At 36.5% G+C, this 22,825-nt stretch overlaps 1 protein-coding gene across 1 annotated transcript in view; it reads right to left on the minus strand.

Annotated features, from left to right (window-relative positions):
- The window catches only part of LOC121333367 (contactin-associated protein-like 4), a 200,077-nt gene extending 185,981 nt beyond the window's left edge, over positions 1–14,096 (minus strand). Inside the window, exon 1 of the mRNA XM_041399639.1 lies at positions 14,000–14,096. Within this exon, the coding sequence (XP_041255573.1) occupies positions 14,000–14,096 (97 nt within the window). The remainder of the gene's footprint in view (positions 1–13,999) is intronic.
- Between the last annotated feature and the right edge of the window lie 8,729 nt (positions 14,097–22,825).

The raw sequence follows: 22,825 nt of genomic DNA on the forward strand, positions 1-22,825 counted from the left end.
AACATCGATAGGAAAACCATGTTAAAACTGAGCAAAAAAGAAAAGTCTAAGAGAGCTCTTCAGTGTGAGGCACATAAAAAACCCTAATGTATGTTAGCAATTTCATTAAAAGAAATTTTAAAATCACAATTATAAAAAGTAATAACAAAAAACTCAAATTGTTTGTGAAGTAAATTCTTTACACACAGATTTGTGGGTATAGTTACAAGTGCCATCTTGCCACCCTAAAGAATTCATTGATATTATGTATAAAAATTTTATGAAGTTTAGCACCTGACAATTAAAATGATGAAAAGTTCTTTCTTAGTGGTTTGCTGCTTTTGTGGTTTTCTTTTCCCCATATTTCGAGTTACTTGACAATACAATCAATGTGACCTGAAGTTTCCCAGCAATAAAACCAATTCTCAAATCAAAACCAAAAAATAGCTAAGAAACAAAACAAGGGAAAAATCAGGCAATATATTCTTGCTCTTTTAAAGGTGCTGATGCCAGCTAGGTTCCTCTTGAAATCTTTTCATGAACACGGACTGACTGAGAGGCCAGAATGGGATTCAGACTTAAAATCCTTTAGAGCCACAAGCAGATATTTCATGCCTTAGCTGAGGTAACTGATTAAGTTCTTTTATTCTCTTCCACAATTAGAAAGATTAATTCTGGAAAAAAAACATTGGAAATACTTCATTTTGTGCAACTGTTTGAATTCTGGAGTTACATAGGGGGTGTTCAATATCAAAACCCAGCATTAAAACTGCACAAGATAGCAACACAGTGAGTGCAGTGCTGATATGCACAACCAACCATTGTGAGTAAACCCATTTGCTAACACAGAGATGATGTGTTACAGATGGACTGTCAGCAGTACACAGGTTTAGTGTCCATCAGGCTCTTCTTTCTTTTATGAGTTGTTGCTTCAAATATTCAAATACATGCATGACTTCAAGTTCAAAGGACCCCTCTACTCATATCCCTGTGAAAACTGCACATTTCTCACTAATAGTAAGAAACAGTAATGAGCATAGTGGCCAAGGCCTATCGTGGCAGCCAAATCATGTATTAGAAATAGAGATAATTCCAACTCTTGGAAAATTTGCCATGGAAACAAATGAAGCCATGGTGAATGACACAAGCATCTGAATGTCTGATGTCTGCAAAAGAGAATTGAGAGAGTTTATGAAATAAGTTTCCCTTACAGTCTGGTTCCACAAACCTTTGTTTTGACTGATCATGTAACATTATTTCATATTACAGCAAATTCCGCCATTGTAAAAAAACCTAAAACTGCATCAATTTTAAAACAAACACACACTCAAAAAAATTTTCTTTAAAAAAATCCTACCTAGAAGTGTAAATATTTATAGAGTAAATGAATGAATTTTCAAGTCCCAAAAGAATCTGGGGGAGGCCTCATTCCTTAATTTTAACATTGTTTGAAAACATGATAGACTAAGACATGGGCATCTGTGTTTTGGCCCTGTCCACAGTCGACAATTTCAAACATAGTACTGTGCGTAAGTTGGGTACAAATTCTATTTTGACATTTGAGCCACAAAATCAGACTTCTCAACTACAATAAAAAAAGCAGTTATCTACAAAGCTACATAAGCAGAAAAGTGGAAAGGGGAAAATCAAATTCTAACTGGCCATCAGAACAACATCAGTGACTGAGAAATAATTTGGTATAGCGGGCAAGGATGCCTCAGAAGAGATTAAAAAGTCCAGGAGCAAGGTTGCCCAATACATGACTCTGTTGTCTTATAGCAATACCAGCAAGATGCCTGGGTCCAAATTTGGGCAGTAGTACTGGGAGAAGGCCTGGACTCAAGGGAGGGCAGAATTGTGACCAGTCACAGGGCTTGTACTGGGGCAAGTGGTTAGAAAGCATCTGTAAGAGGCATCTATGCAAACTTGTTTTAGAACCACTTATTGAAGTAGGATTCTGCTCATTGTATCATTCATTAATTATATTTATATATATATACATATATATATATATATACATATTTAAGCATGAACATGTGTTTTACGTGCCTTGACAGATAAAAATTCCCCAACAGTAGTTTAAGCAGAATATCACTTACTATTTACTATTTTAAAAAATGTTTTATTTCTGAGTTGTGCAGTTAGGCTTTTAAAAATAGAATTTCTGTTTAGTCTGAAGGAATAACATAATTCTTTCATAAAAATTCTATATTCTAATACTGAAAATACTGATCTGGCATAGTATTTCTTCTCTCAGTGATGATAGATTAATTGCTGTAAAAGTGACAATTAATTATTTGCTTGGAATAAATTTAAGCAGATCAAGATACTATATGTCAAATATTTTTAGGCAAATATTAAAAGATACTATAAAATAGACCACTATTTATACTCCAAGAAGGTAACACACTGAGTGATTACCACCCACTGCTATTTACCACCTCTTTACCTGGTTATGTTGTATGAAAAATTACAGTTTAAGAAACATCCAATATTTTAGAATGCTCTAGTCTGAAAAAAAAAGATTTTGTACCAAACAATACCTGATTTTCTGACTGAAATTGTCCATTACGACAAAAGTGTTTCTAACATATTTTTAGCAGTGGGGTTCCAAAGTCAGCAGAACACTGTCTTCATCACCACTTTCTTCTAAACATAGCTCTTTACTGCCAAAGGCAGGGTAGGAAGGATGACAGAAATATTTAAACCTTCTTCCTGGGTCTTCCTGGCTTAAGGTTAAATTTATTACATTTATCCACTGTGAATTACTTAGAAAAGGACACATGTCCAGTCTGAGATGTTTCCCAAATGTAGTTCTACATTAGTTAAAGCCACAAAAATAATGTAAATAATTAAATATCTATGCCATCAGTACATGGTAACATATGAACAAAAATTCAGGTGTGAAAGATGAATGACTCTCTCATTTAAAAAAAGCATCTATTGAGACGGTATTAAAGCATTCAACAAGATAAGGATACATGTAACTATAAAAGCTAACAGGTAAATATGAACATTACGTTCATAGCACTGATAGATTTTTTAGTAATATCTTTAAATCTGTAATACTCAAGTATGCACAACCATGCACTGAAAGTTGACATAATTTGATTCTACTCAACACACATTTTCAACACCTGCGGATTTATCTTAGAAACACTTTCACTGAGACATTACGAAAATATATTAGAGACATCAAAACAGGGACTACTCTCTTCGGTATCTCTATCACACATATACGCTTTACTAGAGATGAGAGTAAGATCAGAGAATTCTCTGTTAGAAATTCTCAATCTGTCCTTTTGTAGAATATCCACAGAGAATATTACTACCAATCTTCCCAAGAAGCAGAATATGGTCAAATTTCTACGTAGTCACTGCAGAGATATGAGAAGAAAAGACTCATTTGCAACGATAGATTCCCCACCTCCACCCACCCTGCCACCCTGCCCCAACATGACACAAAATGGTGAAACAAAGCTTGTTTTCTGCTGCAGTTTCCCAAGTATAATAGAGATAAAGCTCAGCATAACTGTGAATCCATCACTCACCCATCACTCTAAATCTGGGGCAGTCTGACTGTATATCTAGCACTGCTGGGCTACAAAGAGCAAACTGGCAAAGAGAAGTAGACAATTTGAGAAGGGTTTGAAAATAACAACACTTCACTGCAGACAGTACAGAAATGTACATACGAGTGTTTGCACATAAATCTTGCTTTTCCCCACTTTCTACCTCTTAGATCCTTTATTTTCCTGTCCACAGAGAATGAAACAGAACACAGTAAAGCACAGGTATCCAGCATAAGTGTGATCTATGAGGTCATGTCTGTTCACAAAAGTCAAAACAAGTTGAGTACAGATGGAGGTTTTTGAGCCCTCGAGAAAGAAAAACGAAAAAAATAAAAAAGTCATCATACCCCAAACACATTAACAATATACAAGGGGTAGGGAGATGCTAAAGAGACATTCCATAAAAAAACTTTACACACAGCCTATCATATTTAAAAAGATTCTTCAGGAGAATGCTATAGCTAGTTTAACCTGTCACCTGTATCTAGGTGAGAGTTTTACACTTAATTATTGTTACATGCACTGCAAATTTTACCCAGATATAAAAGCACATTGACAGTCTCTTAGACTATCAGAGGGTCTGTCAAAACCTAACAAAGGTTTGGCAGCTGATTGATCCATCACTGAATTCCTTCTATATTTTATTTTACTTGATGTTCAAATAACATTTCTACAGAACTGTACCCTGAGAGAAACCCTGTCATAGTCTTCTCTTGTGCCAGGCTAACCATTGCTATCTAGATCTTCCAAAAGTATACCAGGAAATGATATTACAAAACACCATGGTTCTGTTTGTTCTGTTTTGCAGGGAGAAAAACATATTCAGTGGCATACACGTTTCACGTTTGTTTGCAAATATGTTTTATGTAAGAGCCAGTAAGTTAGGAGTAAAATTATGGGTTAGTATTTGCAAACAAGTTTTATGATAATCCCTCCTTTCTCCAGGAGGTTGGTTTGTTCTCAGTGTTAATTACTGGAGAGCATATCTACTCTTTGGAGAAGTAGTCTCTGAAACAGACCTTGCTTGAAAACAGAAATGTAATCTCTGACAGGTATGGTGGCACTCCAGAACCTGTTGGCATAGTGCAACCGAAAAACAGCCCTAAAACTTCCACACTCAGGCTGATAAAACTAAGAGTTTACTGCAACATACTTTATCAATTTCAGGGCAGAGCTCAGCAATCGTCAGTGTGCTCCACTGCACCCAGATAGTCCTGAAAGAATTTAGTTTTAAGGGCTATTTCACCCTTGAAAATTAAAATCAATCATCTTGATATTTTTTTATAAAAGTTACCATTGGCTCAGAAAAACAGCAGTAGTTTTTCACTACAGGCATAGAAATTCCCCAACCACAGGAAGTAGCTAAAATTCTAAATGTCTTTTTCTTCTCATATTTATATTTTGTCAAGCAGGACAAATGAGTAATTCTTGTTTGTTATACAGTGTATCTGAGTCCTCCAAACAAGGCACAGTGAAAGGACTGATACTTAGAAAGGAAATAAAGAGACCAGTTATATTCAAACTACACAGCATATCACTGTTGAATGAATATTCATCTCATTCTTTCTAAAGCTTTTATTCAATATTTATTTATGCAAAGCTGTCATTGATTTCCCTAGGAGCTTTAGTTATAAAGAATAAGGATGAGATTCAGTGCTATTTTTAATTGAAACAAAAACAACTCTCCCCCCCCCCAAAAAAAAAAAAAAAAAAAAAAAACTCAAAAACCCAAACCAAACCAAAAAAAAAAAACAAACAAACAAAAAAAAAAAAACCCAAACAAACCAATTACTAAAGATTGCTTATTCTTCTAAAAAAAAGAAGGGTAAATAAATCTCACTGTGATTACAAAACTATTGCAAACTAGACTACTGCATAGCAGATAGGCTTCCTGTCATTGATTGGAAATTATAGTAAGAAACACAGTTTACTGGCTGGAAGCTTCCTAACCTAAATAACAGTCAGTCTGGATGGCAGAAAGGCTTTAAAGTAACAACAAAAGTACCAGGGTATTTTTATTTTTATTTGTTTTATTATTGCTTTATGAAAAGAAATGCTGTAGGGTTCTGGTTTGGTTTGTTGGTTTTTTTTTTCATAATAAAGTCTCTTTCCCTCTATGGTTTCTTTAGAAGAAAAAAAAAAAAAAAAAAACCCTACAGCTTTGACAAGGCTGGGGTTAAAATGGAGCTTTAATCATGGTTTATCAAAGGGGTGGAAAGATCAGACTGTCTCAGGTGGATAGAACAGTCAGTTTCAGCTTATTTAATTTAATGAGATTGCACTTTACCAGAACATTGTGTATGGCCAAAATACCTATATCACACTTTCAGGAATGAAAGACACTCTCACTGGTAGGACATTTCCAGCTCCTCACTTAGTCCCTGTTTTGTCTACGTCCAGCAATGGCAGCAGCCTTAACCCGTGGGAAATCAAGGAGAACCTTTATTACCAAATACAGAAAAGGGAGACTCAGGGAGTCTTAACAGCAGATATGAATGGGTGGCCAGGTATAGCTGGTGATTTCTGAACAAGATAATCAATATAGATCGGTATACTTTTTTCTCTTATTTACAGTAGGTTATTTCGACAGAACTGGAACCCATCTCATCTAGCATAGATGTCTACAAAGCATACAGATTACCAAGTTACTTAGCAAAATCAGCAGTGAGAGACAAATGGCACTTTTGTACTGCAAATCCCCTTTGAATGTGATTTCTTCCTTCCATCTTTGTCATGACTTCTTCACATAAGATACAGTTTTTTTCTTTCATATGACTAAAAAGGGACTTAGCTAGCTCAGATGCAAATATCTAAATTTCAGATTTTTAATTTCATAGAGATAAATCCCAATTTTCCTGTCTCTGCGGAAGACAGAAGTTAATCATATGTCTCAAAACTAAGTAATATTTGCAAAACCAAGTAATATTTGCAAACAAATGGAACACTGAAATTCTCCCTTCTCCTGCTAAAATCTATAGTTTTATTTCTAATTCCAAAAGTCTTCAAGCTTCAAATTGATATTTTCTTATTTAGTATTCCATACACATCAGCTAATTTCTACCATAATTAGTAATACTGAAAAAACCAACTTTGCCCCTCCCCTTAAATTTTTCAGATAATTATAGAATAACCATATTGAGCACATCCTGAGTATAACTCAGGATGCAGCAGAATGCTGCAGGTGAACTAAACCAGTGTTTTGGGCTCCCTGTATGCAACTCAGTTTGACTAGAACATCATTTTTATAGTGCATGTTTCCCTCAAAATGTTTTACTCTTTCTGTCTTGTGGAAAACCTCTGCTCCAGGCCTTCTTTAATAAGATATTCTGTTTTCTCTCCAGGTGAGGTTTATCAGGTTATATGGCATCTGAGTAACAGTATTTTTTTGTATCCTGTTTAACCACGTTCTTTATGAGACTTTTGTTTTGTTCTTTAGAATTTTCTATAAAGGTATTCTTTCACAATAACTCTGAACAGATCAAGCAAATACAGATGGGGATTTCTTCCAGCAAATATTAAACGTATTCGGAAAAAAAAATATAAAATCTTGTTTTTAGAAACAACTAAGGTTTTGAAAACACTTTGTACTTAGATTTAGAAGAGGACAGAGGAACACCTGAAAAAGTGAAAGATCTTCAGCTGTTGGCTGAAAAAAAAAATTATATTAAGTGATAAAAATAAATTCAAATATTCCAACATGCTGTTTCTAATCTACTTTTCCCTCAAGACCCCATATGCAAATATCAAATAATATCGCAGAAACAAATAGGCACTCTAACAGCAAGGAACAAGAGATAACTTATTCTTGAGCACAACTAAATAACAAGATCTCCTTAAGAAAAAGTTATTAGACCTGCTACCCAGCTGGATAGATTTTCTAACCATACTTTTTCTCTATCCTTTGAGACTTAAGGCCCTAGAGGCACTTTTCTTTACTTGTTTATTAAGTATGATATTTAAATAATAATTCTCTTGTTTGTAATTTTAATCTACTTAAAATGAAGTTTCCAGGATTTCAATCACTTTTCAAATTATTGCACTACAAATGCTCATTAAGGAGATTACAGACAGTATAGACATTACCTCAGGTCCACACAATATTTTGGTTCCCAAAAAATAGCATACCAATTTTTAGTAAACACTTAAAACTTTCTTCTGAAAAGCAAAATAATTGGACACCAATCCTCCACTGTGTTTCACAGATTTAACTCAAGGTTACTGGCCTCAACTTCAACTGATAATAGATGATCTACAGAGTATTCTGTATTCTACAGAGTATAAAATTAGCCTGTAATGGGATACTCGCGCATATATAAAACACAAACACATAACAAATAAGTAAGAATGATAAAATACAGAGATACAAAACATTGCAAAGGTAAAATTTCAGCAAATCACAGTTGGCTAAACCCTAGCAGTAAAGATACATCACTTTTTTAAAAAAATAGAGCGAAACATTTTGGTCTAGACAGCATGCTGTTTCTCCTATATGTTTTATGTTATTTCTCAAATTTAGAAAGACAGCCCTTGTTATATTTATCTAATATATATCAGTATACTTAGAAATACACCTCTTCTTCAGTTTTTAATCTAGTCACACGTGGGCCCTGACTGCCAAAATTACAAGTTACAAAGAAATTTTTATACTTAAGAAATACCACTTAACAGTGCAAACACTTAACAGTGCAAAATACAAGCAATTGTACAGAAACTCATCATAATCAATGTCTTCCTTATTGTTTTTACTCTTCCATTCCTCTTCATAAAACAACTGAAAACACTGAGGGAAAAGCAAATTTTAACTTTTTACTTCAGAAACATCTTAAAAATAATGTGTACTTCTGGAGTCAGTGACAGACACAGACATGATTAATTTTAGTACTTGATATTTCTTCACTGTTTTTAAAAAATTGCCTGCAGTGTTCTAGGAAGGAAAGCCCTTTGAATTAGTGATGGCTCTCACAGCTCCCACCTCTGTTATCACCTTGTTAGTTGAGAGCAGCTAACATTAAACATTAAAAGTACTGAGAAGCAGCTCTATCTTTCCCACAATCCTGTGTGATACAGCACACTAAACTCTCAGATCTACAAGCAGCACCAAGGCACGGGTTTATGGCGGGGCGGGGGGGGAGTGGAGAAAAGAAATATTTGAAAGATTTGAAAGATTTAATGCTTCTGGACTGTTCAATTGTTCTTTGATTTGCTTGTTTGGAGTGGGGAGGTAGCAGGATTGAGAAGGGATTGGGGGGGGATATTTGGCCTATTTTTCCTCAGCTAAACTTGTTACAAGTTTTTTCAAAAGATGAATCAGTAGACAGAGTACTGCAAGTATATTATATGAGATATTGTGCTGATTTTGGCTGGGGTAGACTTAATTTCCTTCACAGTGGCTGGTATGGGGCTGTGTTTTGGGCTTGTGATGAACACAGGGTTGATAATACCAGGATTTTGTTGTTGTTGTTGTTATTGCTGAGCAGGGCTCACACAGGGGCAAAACCTTTTCTGCTTTTTGCACTGCCTCGATGGAAAGGAAGTTAAGAATGCATGGAAGGCTGGGAGGAGACCCTGCCAGGAGAGGTGACCCAAAATGATCAAAGTGATACCCCAGACTACATGGCATCATGCTCAGCATATAAAACTGGGAGAAGGGGGAGGAAGAGGCAGGGCAGTAACGTTTGAAGTGATGCCTTTTGTCTTCCCAAGTCACTGTTAGGTGTGGTGGGGCCCTGCTCTCCTGGACACGTACCTGCCCACAGGACATGGAGGAAGTATTCCTTGTTTTAATTTGCTTGTGACTTCTGCTTTTTTTTTTTTTTTTTTTTTTTTTTTTTATGCACAGAATCTGAAAATTTCAGAACATTCTGAGCTGAAAAAGACCTACAAGGATCATCAGGATCATCAAGACCTCATCTTTACCTTCTGGTGGGAGAATCACTGAGCAGCAATGTTGGGCTTGGTTGATGGCTGGGGTTAAAACAACACAGACCTATAAATATATGACAAACTATCTGTTTGTGGATTTTTTCTAATGCAACACAGGAATGCCTGGAAAGAATATTAAACGTGAGCTTTGTTCCTCATATACAATGACAGAAGCATGCATTATTTTGTGAGACTTTGGCAAATTGTCTTATTCAAAAGTTGTCTTTCTTGTGGATGAACAAATATGTAGGCTTACATACTCTTATGTAAGAAAGAAAGAAAGCAGAAGGGCCATGACTGAATATTTATGAAAACATGAAGAAGTTAGTGCTTCCTCTGGAACTTCTGACTGGCATTTAATCAAAATACAGTGTGTCCTAAACTACACAGCAAATGTAATAAATAATTAACATATATCCTACTGCATTTTCTGTTTGTGGTTGGTACTATCATACTTTGAAAATGTCATTAATTGTCTCTCACTTTTCTCCAATCATGCCTCCTCCAATCATGACCAAGGTTTGCTCCATCCATCCTGCTGACTGGGCTCAGGGACAAGTGTATTCATGGGAATTTTAAAGCCTAGAGCAATGGGATGTGAATTGTTGATTATACTCAGTGTATAAGGCTTTTCTGTGAATTCTAAGCCTTTAAAGTCTAAAAAAAAAAATAAAAAATTCTTCTGGTATTAGTTTAGATTTGATGTTGATGCAAGTTTTTGATGTTACTGTACAAACAACAAGCAATATATACCAGAGATGTTTGTAATGTTTTATTCAGGTTAGTAATTGCCCAGAGATGGCCTGATCTCTGATGAGGTCTCCATTGCCCTCTCATAGCAGAGATAGATGATAAGAAACAGAAAATAAATATTAAGGAGGCTAAAATAAAATTAAGGAAGGAACTACTTTCTCCTCCCCTCCAGTTCACATCAACCACAAGCTAACAGTAAAAGAATTACATTTTAAATTAAATTGGTTTTGATAAACAGCACTTTACTATCATTTCAATGCAGTTCCATAAAATTGTTAGTTATTCTATGGAACTGTTTGGTACCAGTGGTTGACATCAGAATGGTAATAATTTCAAAATTAATTCCTTGTAGAAAGTAATTCCTTCTTTGGGGGCAATACTAGTACAATGACTTGCATCTGATGGTACAATCAAGGTATGTATTCACTTAGTCCTCTCTTTGAAAACTTCAGGTTCATTAATAGTCATTCTCTGTTATCTTTAGAAAGGTCCTCCAATCTAGCATTAACAAGAAATTTCTAACATTCCTGACATCTAGCATTAAGAAGAAAATCAACAGCAGTCATAGCAGTAGTAGTAATAATAGTAGTAGTAGTAGTAGTAGTAGTAGTAGTAGTAGTAGTAGTAGTAGTAGCAGTAGTAATAATAATAAGAAGAAGAAGAAATGTTTATGTGCTTATAGAAATTGTGATCATCATAGTACACATGTGAAAATCTGAATGCATAAAAGCTTCTGTAAAACTGGGGAGTTTTAACACAGAGAAGTAGTATGCAGAAGTGAGAATTCGCATGGAAACTTCCCAATTCCTCTTTATTTCCATTCACTGCAACATTTTCCCTTAATAATTTTTAGTCACAGCTGACTTGATGTGTATAGAGGATTTAATTATGTTTTCTGCAACACTTCAGTTTGAGAGAGTTTAAAAAAAAAGCCCCTGCACCTACTGGAGTACCAATTTCTGGCAGGTTCTCAAGTGATGATTTAGTAACTTGCTGATTTACAACAGCAGAGACAGTTACCAATAAAACAAAAATGTTTCATAGCTCCAGTGGAAAAAAAACTTACAGCAGTACTTGCCTTAATCTTTCATTTAAAACTCACACTTGACCTTATACAATTACTTACTAAGGCTGTGTACTTCAAACCTCTTTCAACTACACTGGAACTTCAATTCTTTGGGAGGAAGAAAGTAGAGGAAAGCTCTAAGAAGCACTAGTAGAAAACTTTTAAAATATTTGGAATTTCAGCACCAATTATTACTTCTCTTGGTTGGAAGTGTCAGTGTTAATTTTCAGGAGAAACAAAGAAAATAAGACCCTAGAAACAAAATTTCATCTTTTAAATGAAAATTTCTAATATTTAATGTATTAAAAACATGTCTGTTAGCTCCCGACAACCTAAGAACTTCAAAAACATTTTATTCAAAAGAGGAATATTGCAATTTCTTTAAGACACAAATAATTTTAACCACATCAATTTTTGATCTAGGAAATTTTCTTTGGACAACTGACTTAGTAATATTACCAATAACACTTCAAGATGACATTTAAAGGTCTTTAATTTTGTCTCATCTGACTGGCCACTGGCCTTAAAAGCAAAGCAAAAAAGTATTCAGGATCTATTACTACAGAAAGAACCATAAAATTAAAACAAGAAAAATAAATTAATACAGAACAAAAATTCAAACCCCATCCTATTGTCTTTGATGATTGGCAGCCTACTGGAAACTCTAGCCATTAAATTTCATTCAAAACAAACTACCTCTCCTACAGAAATTTTCACTTCTAAAACAATAAATATATGGGGATTTTTTTCTAGATTAGATTTTGAAAATGAACAATATGCATTAGGCTGGCAAAGTTCTCTCCATACATTATTGTTCATTGTTTAATTTAAATAATTTAATTTATTTTTCCTATAATAATGATATCTTGCCTGTAGTATGGCCAGAGTTCTTGTATTTTCACTTCAGATGAGTGTTCTGACATAGCAGTTAGGATTTATTCCTAAATAAAAACACTTTGTATTTATAAATAACAGCATATATATTAAATAATCTGTTCATTCAATTCAACCATGTGACACAGGATTTTGCCCTGTTTTTGAGATGTATCTGAGAAAGCCAGTAGTGAACGCATTTTATACTTGATTTGTTTCATCATTCAGAATTCTATGTTGGAAAGAAGCTTGAGCCTCTTCCTCAAATCTTGCTTCCTAAATTGTAAGAGTGACCTCTAGTGCTTTACTGCTTTGCTGTGTGATGCAAGTCTTTTTTTTCAATGGTTTTAATATGCCTCCCTGTAAGCAATTGATTTAGTTTCGTGCATAGTGCCAAATGCTATTAATGTGCAATTCAATTATCATGGTCTTGTGAAAATGGATGTATTCATAAACTGTACAATGCAGAATGATGAAGAGAATTAAAGCTGTGACTGGATTGCAGCAGGGTGTTTAACATGAGGAACTTAGTATTCATGTTTAGGGCTACACAATGCACTTGTATCAAATGAGATATCATTATTGAATGACAGCACAAGATCATTTTGGTGCTGCAGTGTGAATGTCTGGCTCATGGGAGCATGTTTAGTTTACAAACCATCCATATGCAAAACCCTAGGCTATAGATCCATTGAGCACTTCAAACTTCTCTGCCATTGCTCAGATGTTTCCAGGGAGCTGTCCCCTGCCACTGGGCTGTAAGGTTATTCCTGAACATTCCTCATTGCTTTGGCATGCACTTTCTTCCCAAAGAATCATTACTTCAGCCCTTCCCATTCCTGTGATGCACAACCAGTGCCTTAACAGGAAGGGGAGAAAATATGTTCAGCTCAGGTTATGAGCATCTGGCATTTAGGCTACTGCACTACCACAGAACACAAAAGGAAATCCTTCAGCTTGTTGAAGCTGAATCAAATGGAACAAGAATAACTCAGTTCTGTTACTGAATTATAAAATCCCTGAAAATTAATTTCCTAATGAGTTTTTTCTTTTTTAATTTAAAGGTAATTAACCTAATTCAATACTGGAAACAGATTTTTCAGATACATATACATATGTATCTATCTATCTATCTATCTATATATATATATGATGTGCCTCCTAGAGAGCAGATTGTACTTAAAACTATAATCACAGTCTTTATTTTGTGATACTACTCTACTGGCTAACTCATTTAAAAAAGCCCCAAAACCCAAAACTTTCTATTGTAACTGTCAGCATTCTCTTCTGTAGTCATGCATGAACAGTACTCCCTAACAATCAATGCGGACACCTTAAAGTCTTGCTAGCCACATTTTTCCTCGTTACATTTCTACTGCTTTTGAACTGCACTGTGATTGCCATTCAAGTTGAGTGCCAGCTTAATCCAGGATACGCAGATACCAGCTTTCACAATTTTCAAATGCTAAAATCCACTACACAATAGAAACACTGCACAATAGAAGTCTGCCAGTAATTTCCACGTAAGACACAATTCCTCGGAAAATACTGCACTTTAAAAGAGAAAACAAAAATGAAAATACAGCTGAACATGCATCCCTTAGCAAAATGCTGCTTTCAGATACTCTTATACAGTAAGCTTTATAAACAACAATCTCATGACAAAAATCTATGGAAGAGTTTTAGAAAATTTTCAGGCTAGCAGCTTGATGTCATGATTTCAAAACATAAATATTTGTCTCAAAAATTATATTTATTCTAAATGCGAAAAAAAAAAATCCCAGAAGTTTTCAACACACTCTGGATTGAGTTTTAAATCATATGCAATACTTACATTTATACCCTGCCACTGCCATGTGCTGGCGATGAACAGACAGGAGAAAGAGCAGCTTCAAGAAGATTTCAGTGACAGAATCCATGTTCACAATCATTGAGGCACCCAAAAGAGCCAGAGTATTCGGAAACAGCTGTGCTGTACTTCAGTTCTGCTCCTGCCTCCTTCCCACCGCCTCTCTCCGCCTCTTCTCGCAGAGCTTCCCAGGGGCAAGGCACCTCAGCCGAACGCGCTCCGCATCTCCTGGCACACGCACGCACACCTCCGGATCTGCTGCTCAGTCTCGCAGCAGCAAGCCCAGAGGAGCAGCAGCGACAATCTCCCCCCCGCTGCCACAGAGGCTCTGCGGGCTGCACGGGCAGCCGGCTCGCACGCCGCAGCCGCGGGCAGCCCGCTCGGCGCGGCGCCGGACACCCCTGGCGGCGGCAGGTGGCACCGGTGCGGCGGCCCGCGGGGGCGGCGCTGGGCGGCGCGGGAGCGAGCGCCGCCGGCCGCGCTCTGCCCGCCCTGCCCTGCGCTGCCCTGCGCTGCTCTGCGCTGCCCTGCCCTGCACTACCCTGCGCTGCCCTGCCCTGGGCTGCCTGCGCGCCGCTGGCTCTGCGCGCTGCCGAGCCTTTCCCGTCGTAGTGATTTTTCTCCGTTTTTTAAAATTTTTTTTTTTTTTTTTTTTTTTTACACTTTCAGCTGCCAAAGCGTTGTAAGTTCTGCTGTCTTAAAGGAAGGTGATTTGCCTGTAGGAGAGAACCTAAGCCTGCGAGTAAAATGAGCAGCCTGCCTTTAGTTGGGGAGAGAGTGATTAACTGCCCCTCAGGAAAAGGCACCACCACTGTCCCTGGAGGGCTTTATCACAATTAATGCTGGCATTAAAGAATTACATTCTCAACTCCCAAGAGTAAACACCTAAACATAATATAAATGTATGATTGCACCTGTCTTTCCCAAAATAGTTTAGCCCCCAAATACCACATACAGCATTTTGCTTCCTATACTTTCTCTTTAAACCCTCCTATTGCTTGTGTTTCATTTGAGAAAGAGCTTCAGAGGAATTTTAAGTCATTGTATTCAAACTGTATTCTAAATGGTATGGTTTGGGTTTGTGGTTTTGTTTGGTTTTCTGTTTGTGGTTTTTTTGCAAAACAGGGTGAGTTACTGTACATGCTAGCTCTAGAGACATTATTTCTCAAGTGTGACAAACTGCGTAATAACTGCGTATTAGCAAAGTCATGACATTAGTGAGGGCAAAAGCTGCATTAGAGGACCACATCAATGGCTGCTTCTGCAGTGTTTACGCTGTATGAACTGTCTATGTTTTGGCAGAAATTACTATGACAATACGAAACTGTGTGCCTTGTGACTGTGAGGTATACAAAAAGCAGACTTAGCATTTGTATACTTAGCCCAGTGGTCCAAACTTCATTTTCCAACTTCATGTGAATTGTCTAGCAGCTCCTATATACCAACGGGATTTTTCATCCTAAACGGTGCTGCTGTGTGTGGGTGAGACACTAGATACAATGTTGCTGAGTGTTCTCTCTTCCATGTTGCAGAGACTAGAGAATTTTCTGCTAATTGCTGTGTAGAACCGTTTGGTGTCAAGAATAACTGTGGGATAGAGACAAAACATGAATTAAGCTCCCATAGCTTCTGAATTTTTGTCGATTATTTAAATCAGTTTCCTCACCCCTTGAAGTATTGAAGGATACTCTTATTCATCTACAGAAGTAAGAGTAAAATGTGTTCTGGTTTCATGCTACCAAAGCCAAACTCTGTTAGGTGCTACAAAAAATGTATTTCAGCGCAGCCAAAACAACTGAAAATAAAAAACTTGAAAGGCAGGTTTTTGTTACACCCTTTTAAAAATCAGCACAATTAAGTCAAAGAGGCCTATTTCTAAACTGTTATATTGGGTAGAAAGTTTCAAGTGAAGTTAATAATCTGTTATGCAGCTGGCCTTCCACTTCTCCATGTCAGCTTTTATTTGAACGAAAATGCATGGAGAAACTGTCTTAAAGATTGTATGAATCATAACCTGCCTTCCAGCTCTCCTAAATCAACCTTTAAATTCTACATTCTGTTTCCAGATTTTAGTATAACCATAGAGTCACTGTCCAGAAGCTGGATTTCTTTGCTGTATAGTGCCTTGAGTTAATATTGACCTTCTAACTAAATTAATATGAGCATAAAAATGTTCCATGTGCTGCATCCCATCTCTAAAGAATATCCCATGAGATGGTCCTTGACTCTGCAGCTAGACAAAATTTCATGCTTAAAAGTAGGAAAAATATCACATAAAATCTTGGCAAGGACTTTCAATGTAATGATGTTCTTTAGGATTAGCTCTCAGATCCCCAGGGCTTTGAATCAGAAAGAATTATTATTCTGGTAATGTAATGCAAATTTAGTAAAAAGGCCAGTGCCATTGTGGGTAAATATTTGTCTTATAAAATAGCTTACAGTCACCAAAAAGGAACATTTAAAAGACAAAGGTCATAGAATTTTCCAATTTTTTTCCACTGAATTGCATGCAAATATACAAATGGATATAATGTACTTTTGTAATTATGGAAAAAGCAGTCTTAGAATAAAATGGTATGCCAAAACATGTACATATGTTTCTGTTTGGAAACAGAATTACAGAAGTCTATACAGTTTGTATCTGGAATATCAAGATAATAATCTATTTATCCAGGGATGACTCTATGGTATCTGGCACTGGTAAAGTGCATAAAATAGCGTAGCTTGACTCACACAGAATATTGCAGCCTCCTCTTTGTTTCTGCATCGTATCTTTCTCCTGCATCCATGAAATATTTCTGCTCACATAATCTTATCTCTGTATGCCAGCATCTCGTTTGCCATTTCTCTTCCATACCGTGTCCAGATTTTTCACTAACTTCTGAGCTCCCCTTTGTGGAACTCAAACAAGTCTTTCTGTTTCTTACAAGCCTTTTTTCCTATTGTAATTTTTTATTTCCCCCACTCTTCCAGTGTTTTGTTTCTCTTCTCATATCTTACTTTTGAAATTTCCCCCAAACACTAAAAACCTTACTCATTTTATTTGCCTTTGAAATGCAACATTATAACCAGTTGATTTGATAGACAATTCTTCCCAGCTGATCTTCATATATGTATTTTTTAGAAAGACTGCAAGTTCCCCAGAAGAACGGTGTCTTGTTACAAATTAATCCTTACAAATAAAATATCTGCAAAGTTTAGTTGTTCAAAACTTAAATTAGTTGACCTGGATAGTGCCTGGATATTCATTTACAAAATGAAGGACCTTGTAGTGAAGTCCTTTTTCTAGCATTATTATTATTCCTCTTTAAATTACTTACACTGTGACTTTCTGTCTGTACAGAAGAAACACTTTTAAATTGAGGCTAAACATACTCCTGGTATTATTGTGGTCTGCTTATTAATTGTAAACCAATTTTAAAAAGGATAGTTATAGGCACTTTTTTCTACTTCTGGTTCAAAATCCATTTTACAACAGGACAATTGTTTTCAGTGTATCACAGTTACTCACTATACATCATTTAATAACAACAAAATAATAATTTGCTTGCAAAGCACAAAAATAGAACTATGAAAATTCAACAGCACCCATACTGGCTGACTGAGAATATTTGTTTTATTCCTTCCCAGTAAATTCCTCATTCAAAGACATCAACCAAATAAGAAATTAGCTATTCACTTACTACCTTCTTCACCTCACCCTTCACTAATTCAGCTCCATCAAGCTCATATTTACTATACAACTAACAGTGGCACTGCAACTTTATTTCAGGAGACTAGAAATAAAGACAAAAATTTTAAATGTTTATGTTCGTCTTTTCCTGTTTAGTTTTCTTGGTCCCCTCGTCTGCGTCATGGCCTTGGTTAACCCTCCTTCTAGTGCCACCTGCTGCAGTTGTATTGGCATTACAGGTTTCTCTTTACTGCATCTAGTCGTATAATGCAGCTGGAGAATGTGTCTTTTTAATGCAATCGAAGTCTTTCACGATCACGTAAAATCTTCCCAGTACTATTCCTAACCCTGCAGAAAAACGCTGCTGTAATTGTCTGCAGAGACTGCAGAGAGCAGAAATGCTCAAAGACAAATATAAATCAAAAATAAATGAACAGAATCACACAATGCCAGGTACACTAATAGTGATGCTTGTAATGTTTGTAAGCCATCTTAAAAGAAAAAATAATTCCCATATCCACCTTATATTGCTACATGTATTTTTTTAATAATCATAGATCTCTATATAGCAGGTATGACATAGAGTAAAAATTGATTTTCAGAAATAAGGGTAGCATAACTACTAGTCTTAACAATGTTTTGGGTTTTTGGTTTTTGTTTTGGTTTGTTATTTTCCAGTAGGGTCAGGATAGCACAGTTTGCCTCATTGCAAAGCTACAAATTTTCTTTTAGGCTGTATTTGTTAAAAGGGGAGGGGATGGAAGCCATCTGTGTATGGCTCATTTTACCACTTGCTGCAACTACGCTTATTGCACCTACACTAATGACTTCATTAAGGATTTAAAACCTATTTTTTTTCCTCAGATGAGTCACAGAACACAAACCAGAGCAGACATGGCTCCATGCACCTAGAGAAGAATTCATGCCTTTAGCACTTTTGTAAATCTCTGTTTGAGAGTTGTAACAAGATACGTGGCTACGCAGAGAGTTCTTTTGCTGTTACTGTCTGACCATTCAGGTTTTTCACCCTGAAAGGGTGCCGTGAAAATCCTGGGGGCAACTATTTTTCAGGGTATGTGAAAATGCTTCTTCTTAGCCCTTCTCATTTCACAGTCAAGAATTTTAATATTTCCGTCATAAACACTCTGTATATTGTGCTTTCCAACAGAGGAAATAAATACAGGGTACTGGAAAATAAACTTATACACACAATCATAGAATCTTTAAGGTTCAACAAGACCTCCAAGATGATTGTGTCCAACCATTACCCCAGTATTGAGATCTATGCTATTAAATCATGTTCACAAGCACCACGTCCATATGCCCCCTAAATTCTTTCAGATATGGACACTCTATCATTTCCTATGAAGTCTGTTACACTGACTACTCTTTCAGTCAATAAGTTATTCTTAATATCCAGTCTAAATCCCCCTGACACAATTTGAGGCCGTTTCCTTCTTTCCTGTTGTTGGTTGCCTGGGAAAGAGGCTGACCCCTACCTGGCTGCGCCCTCCTTTCAGGAAGTTGTAGAGAGTGCTGAGGTCTCCCCTGAGCCTCATCTTCTCCAGGCCAAACAACTCAGCTCCCTCAGCCACTTTTCACAGGATGCTCCAGACCCTTCACTAGTTCCACTGCCCTTCTCTGAACATGCACCAGCACCTCAATGTCTTGTTGAATCCAGGGGTCCAGAACTGAGTACAGAATTCGAGGTATGGCCTCACCAGTGCTGAGTTCAGGGGGACAATCACTGCCATGCTCCTGCTGGCCACACTGTAGCTGATACAGGCCAGGATGCCATTGGCCTTCTTGTCTACCTGGGCACAGCTGGCTCATGTTCAGCCTCTGCTGACCAGCACCCCCCGGCTCTTTTCTCCCAGGCAGCTTTCCAGCCACTCTGCCCTCAGCCAGTAGTGCTGCCTGGGTTTGTCATGATCCAAATGCAAGGCACATCACTTCACCTTGTTGAACCTCATGCTGTTGTCTTCATTCCATTGATCCAGCCTGCCTGTGTCCTTTGCAGGGCATTCCCACACTCCAGTAGATCAAGACTTCTGTTCAATTTGGTATCACCTGCTAACTTACAAAGTTTCCTTTCCCCTGTCCAGGTCATTGATGAAAGTATTAAACAAAACTGGCCTCAAATATTTTTCTAAATATTTAACAGTGACAATAAGAAGAGGTTTAATAGCAATAGTAACAATAATAACAATAATAATAATAATAATAACAATAATAAAAAACACCAACAGTGTTTAGTAAGTATTTTTAACATCTCACATGTGGTATGGCTATTTTTTAAAAGCACATTATTCACAGTAATTTGTAGAAATAAATGTGTGAATAATAAAAGTGTGAATAATAAAAGGAAGCAAGAAAACAGTATTGAAGGACTTGATGCAAGGTGCTTTGGTGATTTTTTTTCCTAATTAGACCATGTCTTGAAGGATAGAATATTTAAAGGAATGGAGATTAGAAAAACACAGTGAAGGCATGAAATATAATATGGATTTATCAAAGGCAGATCATAGCATACAAAGCTCATAGTTCTCTTTGATATCTGATTCCTTCCTAATGGAAGAATACAAATTTTTGACAGTGGATGTATATGAGTGTGATACTGTTATGATGTTTCTTTGATAATGTAAAAAAGATGGAGGATAGCAAAGCATGTGTGAAATAATCAGAAGGAAAGGCAGTAAAGAAAGGTGGAAAAAAGTGTCATTTATGTATAAGCCTTGCTTAATGTATTCATTCATGGCTACAGTGAAAAAAGCATGAACAGGCTTGTGCAGCTTATGATTTGGGAGATTTTTAGGAAAATGCACTCAGTGTAGGAAAGGTGTCACACAGAAGACCTTCCCTAAGAAAAGTTGGAGGATGTACCATAGTAATACAATAGTAAAATATGCAAGAATGTGCATTATCTGAGGCTGATATTGATGACACCAGCTGTAAGTTAGTTCTTTAGTTGGAAGCAGAAGATCCCAGTGCATCAGCCAACTCTGAGATGAATATAAGCTTAGCTTGAGTCACAAAAAAAAAAAAAAAAAAAAAAAAAAAAAATTTAAAAAAAAATAATTGTAACCTGCAAAAGGAAGGTTTCTGAGCTGGAAATGAAATGAGAGCCAAAGGGTCTGAGCAGAAATGAACACGTGTTCCAGAGACTCCCTGTCCCATGTTGTGTACCAGTATTTTGAAATAAGAATTTGAAAATCTTCAAGACCAGTGAAGAGCCAAGAACCCAAGATGCATGCCTTGCGCTGGGATGCAAACTCCCTGATGCTCTGCAAATATTTTCAAATATTGGTATAACACTTGCTTCTTTTGCAAAAGGAGTGAAGTAAATCTTGAAGGAGACTCTGGGCTGTGACTTCTATTTTATATAGTTTCCTTCAACAGAAACAGAGAATTATTTTCTTTAGTGCTTTATGAAGACTAACTTACATCATTGCTCAGTGAGTGTTTGTCTTGGTATAATCTCACTCACAGCTAGCATACCTTGGGCATCAATAGGGAGCTTGGTTGCCTGGCTGAAATCTGGAGATTTCAGGCACCTGAAAGTCAGGTGAACCTGCTTGCTGTGAAGTCATTTGCTATCATCATGCCCAAGGATACAGGTACAAACACAGGTGTAAATAAGACTGCAAAGCATCCAGCCTGGAGCTCCAATACTTCTCTCTACCCAATGTATGAAAAGTGAAGCTCAGCTCTCTATTTCTCTGTTTGAGACATTTCCTGTATTTCTTTCTATATCAAGCCTAGATTTCATTGCCAAAAAGCAAGAGTCATGAAACTATGGTTCCATAATGAGCCTGAATTTATTTCTCTATGCAAATGACAAATTTCCTTGAAGAAGGAATATACTCTCCTTGAAGAAGGAATATGAGGAAGGCAAACATGAAGAAGTTGTTTATGTAACTTTTTTTTGACGGTAGAAAAATCAGCACTACAAGGCTTTAGTTATATGTAATTATTTCATGTTCAAAATCTATCAATTCTGTGGAAAGCAGTCAAGTGTTCAGTTGTTGTGCAACACTAGATGTAACTTATGCAAGCCTTATTTCCATCATGTTGTGAGAAAAAAGCATATAATATGTCTTCTCTATCTTAATTTGTGTGAAATTGTTCATTTGACAGCAGAATTAGGATACTAATCTGGTGCTTTGTTGAAGCAATGTGTAACAGAGAGATAATACAAAAGAAGAAAGGTAGAAAACAAGTTTCTGCAAGTTGAAGATCAAAAATATGGGACTCAGCTCTTTCAAAAATGTGACTATCTCTGAATGGGTAGGCTCACCTGCATTGTCAGCACTAAAGGTAAGCTGCAAATAGCCAATGTTTCATTGATCTGGGCTGTATTTTACACACCAGGGTCAAACTCTACGTACTGTAGGTTAACAGTTGTTGACATTGTTCAATGCATTGAAACATACACACAATTCTCTGAAGAGAAATTATTTAATTCCTTTTTTTCTCCCTGTTTTAGATATTATTTTGCAGACATCAGAAATACTTGATACGTTATTTCCCCTTCCTTTTTTATATGCCTATGGGGATTATATGCAAAGTATCCAGCCTGAATATTTTGCATATATGTATGTACATATTAGTAATATAAACATAACATGATACAATGAGCAACTCTTAATACCAGCATCTAGCTGGTAAATATGATCATTATCTCTTCAAGACGTAAGATTGCTTTGGAGGTGTGCTTAAGGTAAGTAGTCTTTATTTCATTATGAAACAGACACTAAGAGGGAGATACATTTGGGATATGAGCAGTGACAGAAAGATTAGCAACCACATGAGTAGATCTCCCCATCCGTATCAGTGAGCAATCAAGCTCTTGCAAATGCAGTTTCATTCTGAATGTAAAATGAGCAATTGTCTTCTCTGATGCTCTTTTATATAAAACCAAAAAGAAAAAAATGATTCTTGTGCTTCTTTTTATTATTACAGACTTGACTGGACAAATTCACTCACATGTTTACACTGCCTTTTTCGCTGAATAATGCATTAAGAACCCAGACTAGGTCTTGTCTGGGAATGAGAAATCCTTGGGAATTATGGTTTTGTTGTGTTTGACCTCTAGGGAAATCTCATGAGATACAACATCTCAAAGTCCTGGGATGACA

This window comes from Onychostruthus taczanowskii, unplaced genomic scaffold, assembly GCF_017590055.1.
Source record: "Onychostruthus taczanowskii isolate IOZ18803 unplaced genomic scaffold, ASM1759005v1 scaffold168, whole genome shotgun sequence".
Taxonomy (NCBI): domain Eukaryota; kingdom Metazoa; phylum Chordata; class Aves; order Passeriformes; family Passeridae; genus Onychostruthus; species Onychostruthus taczanowskii.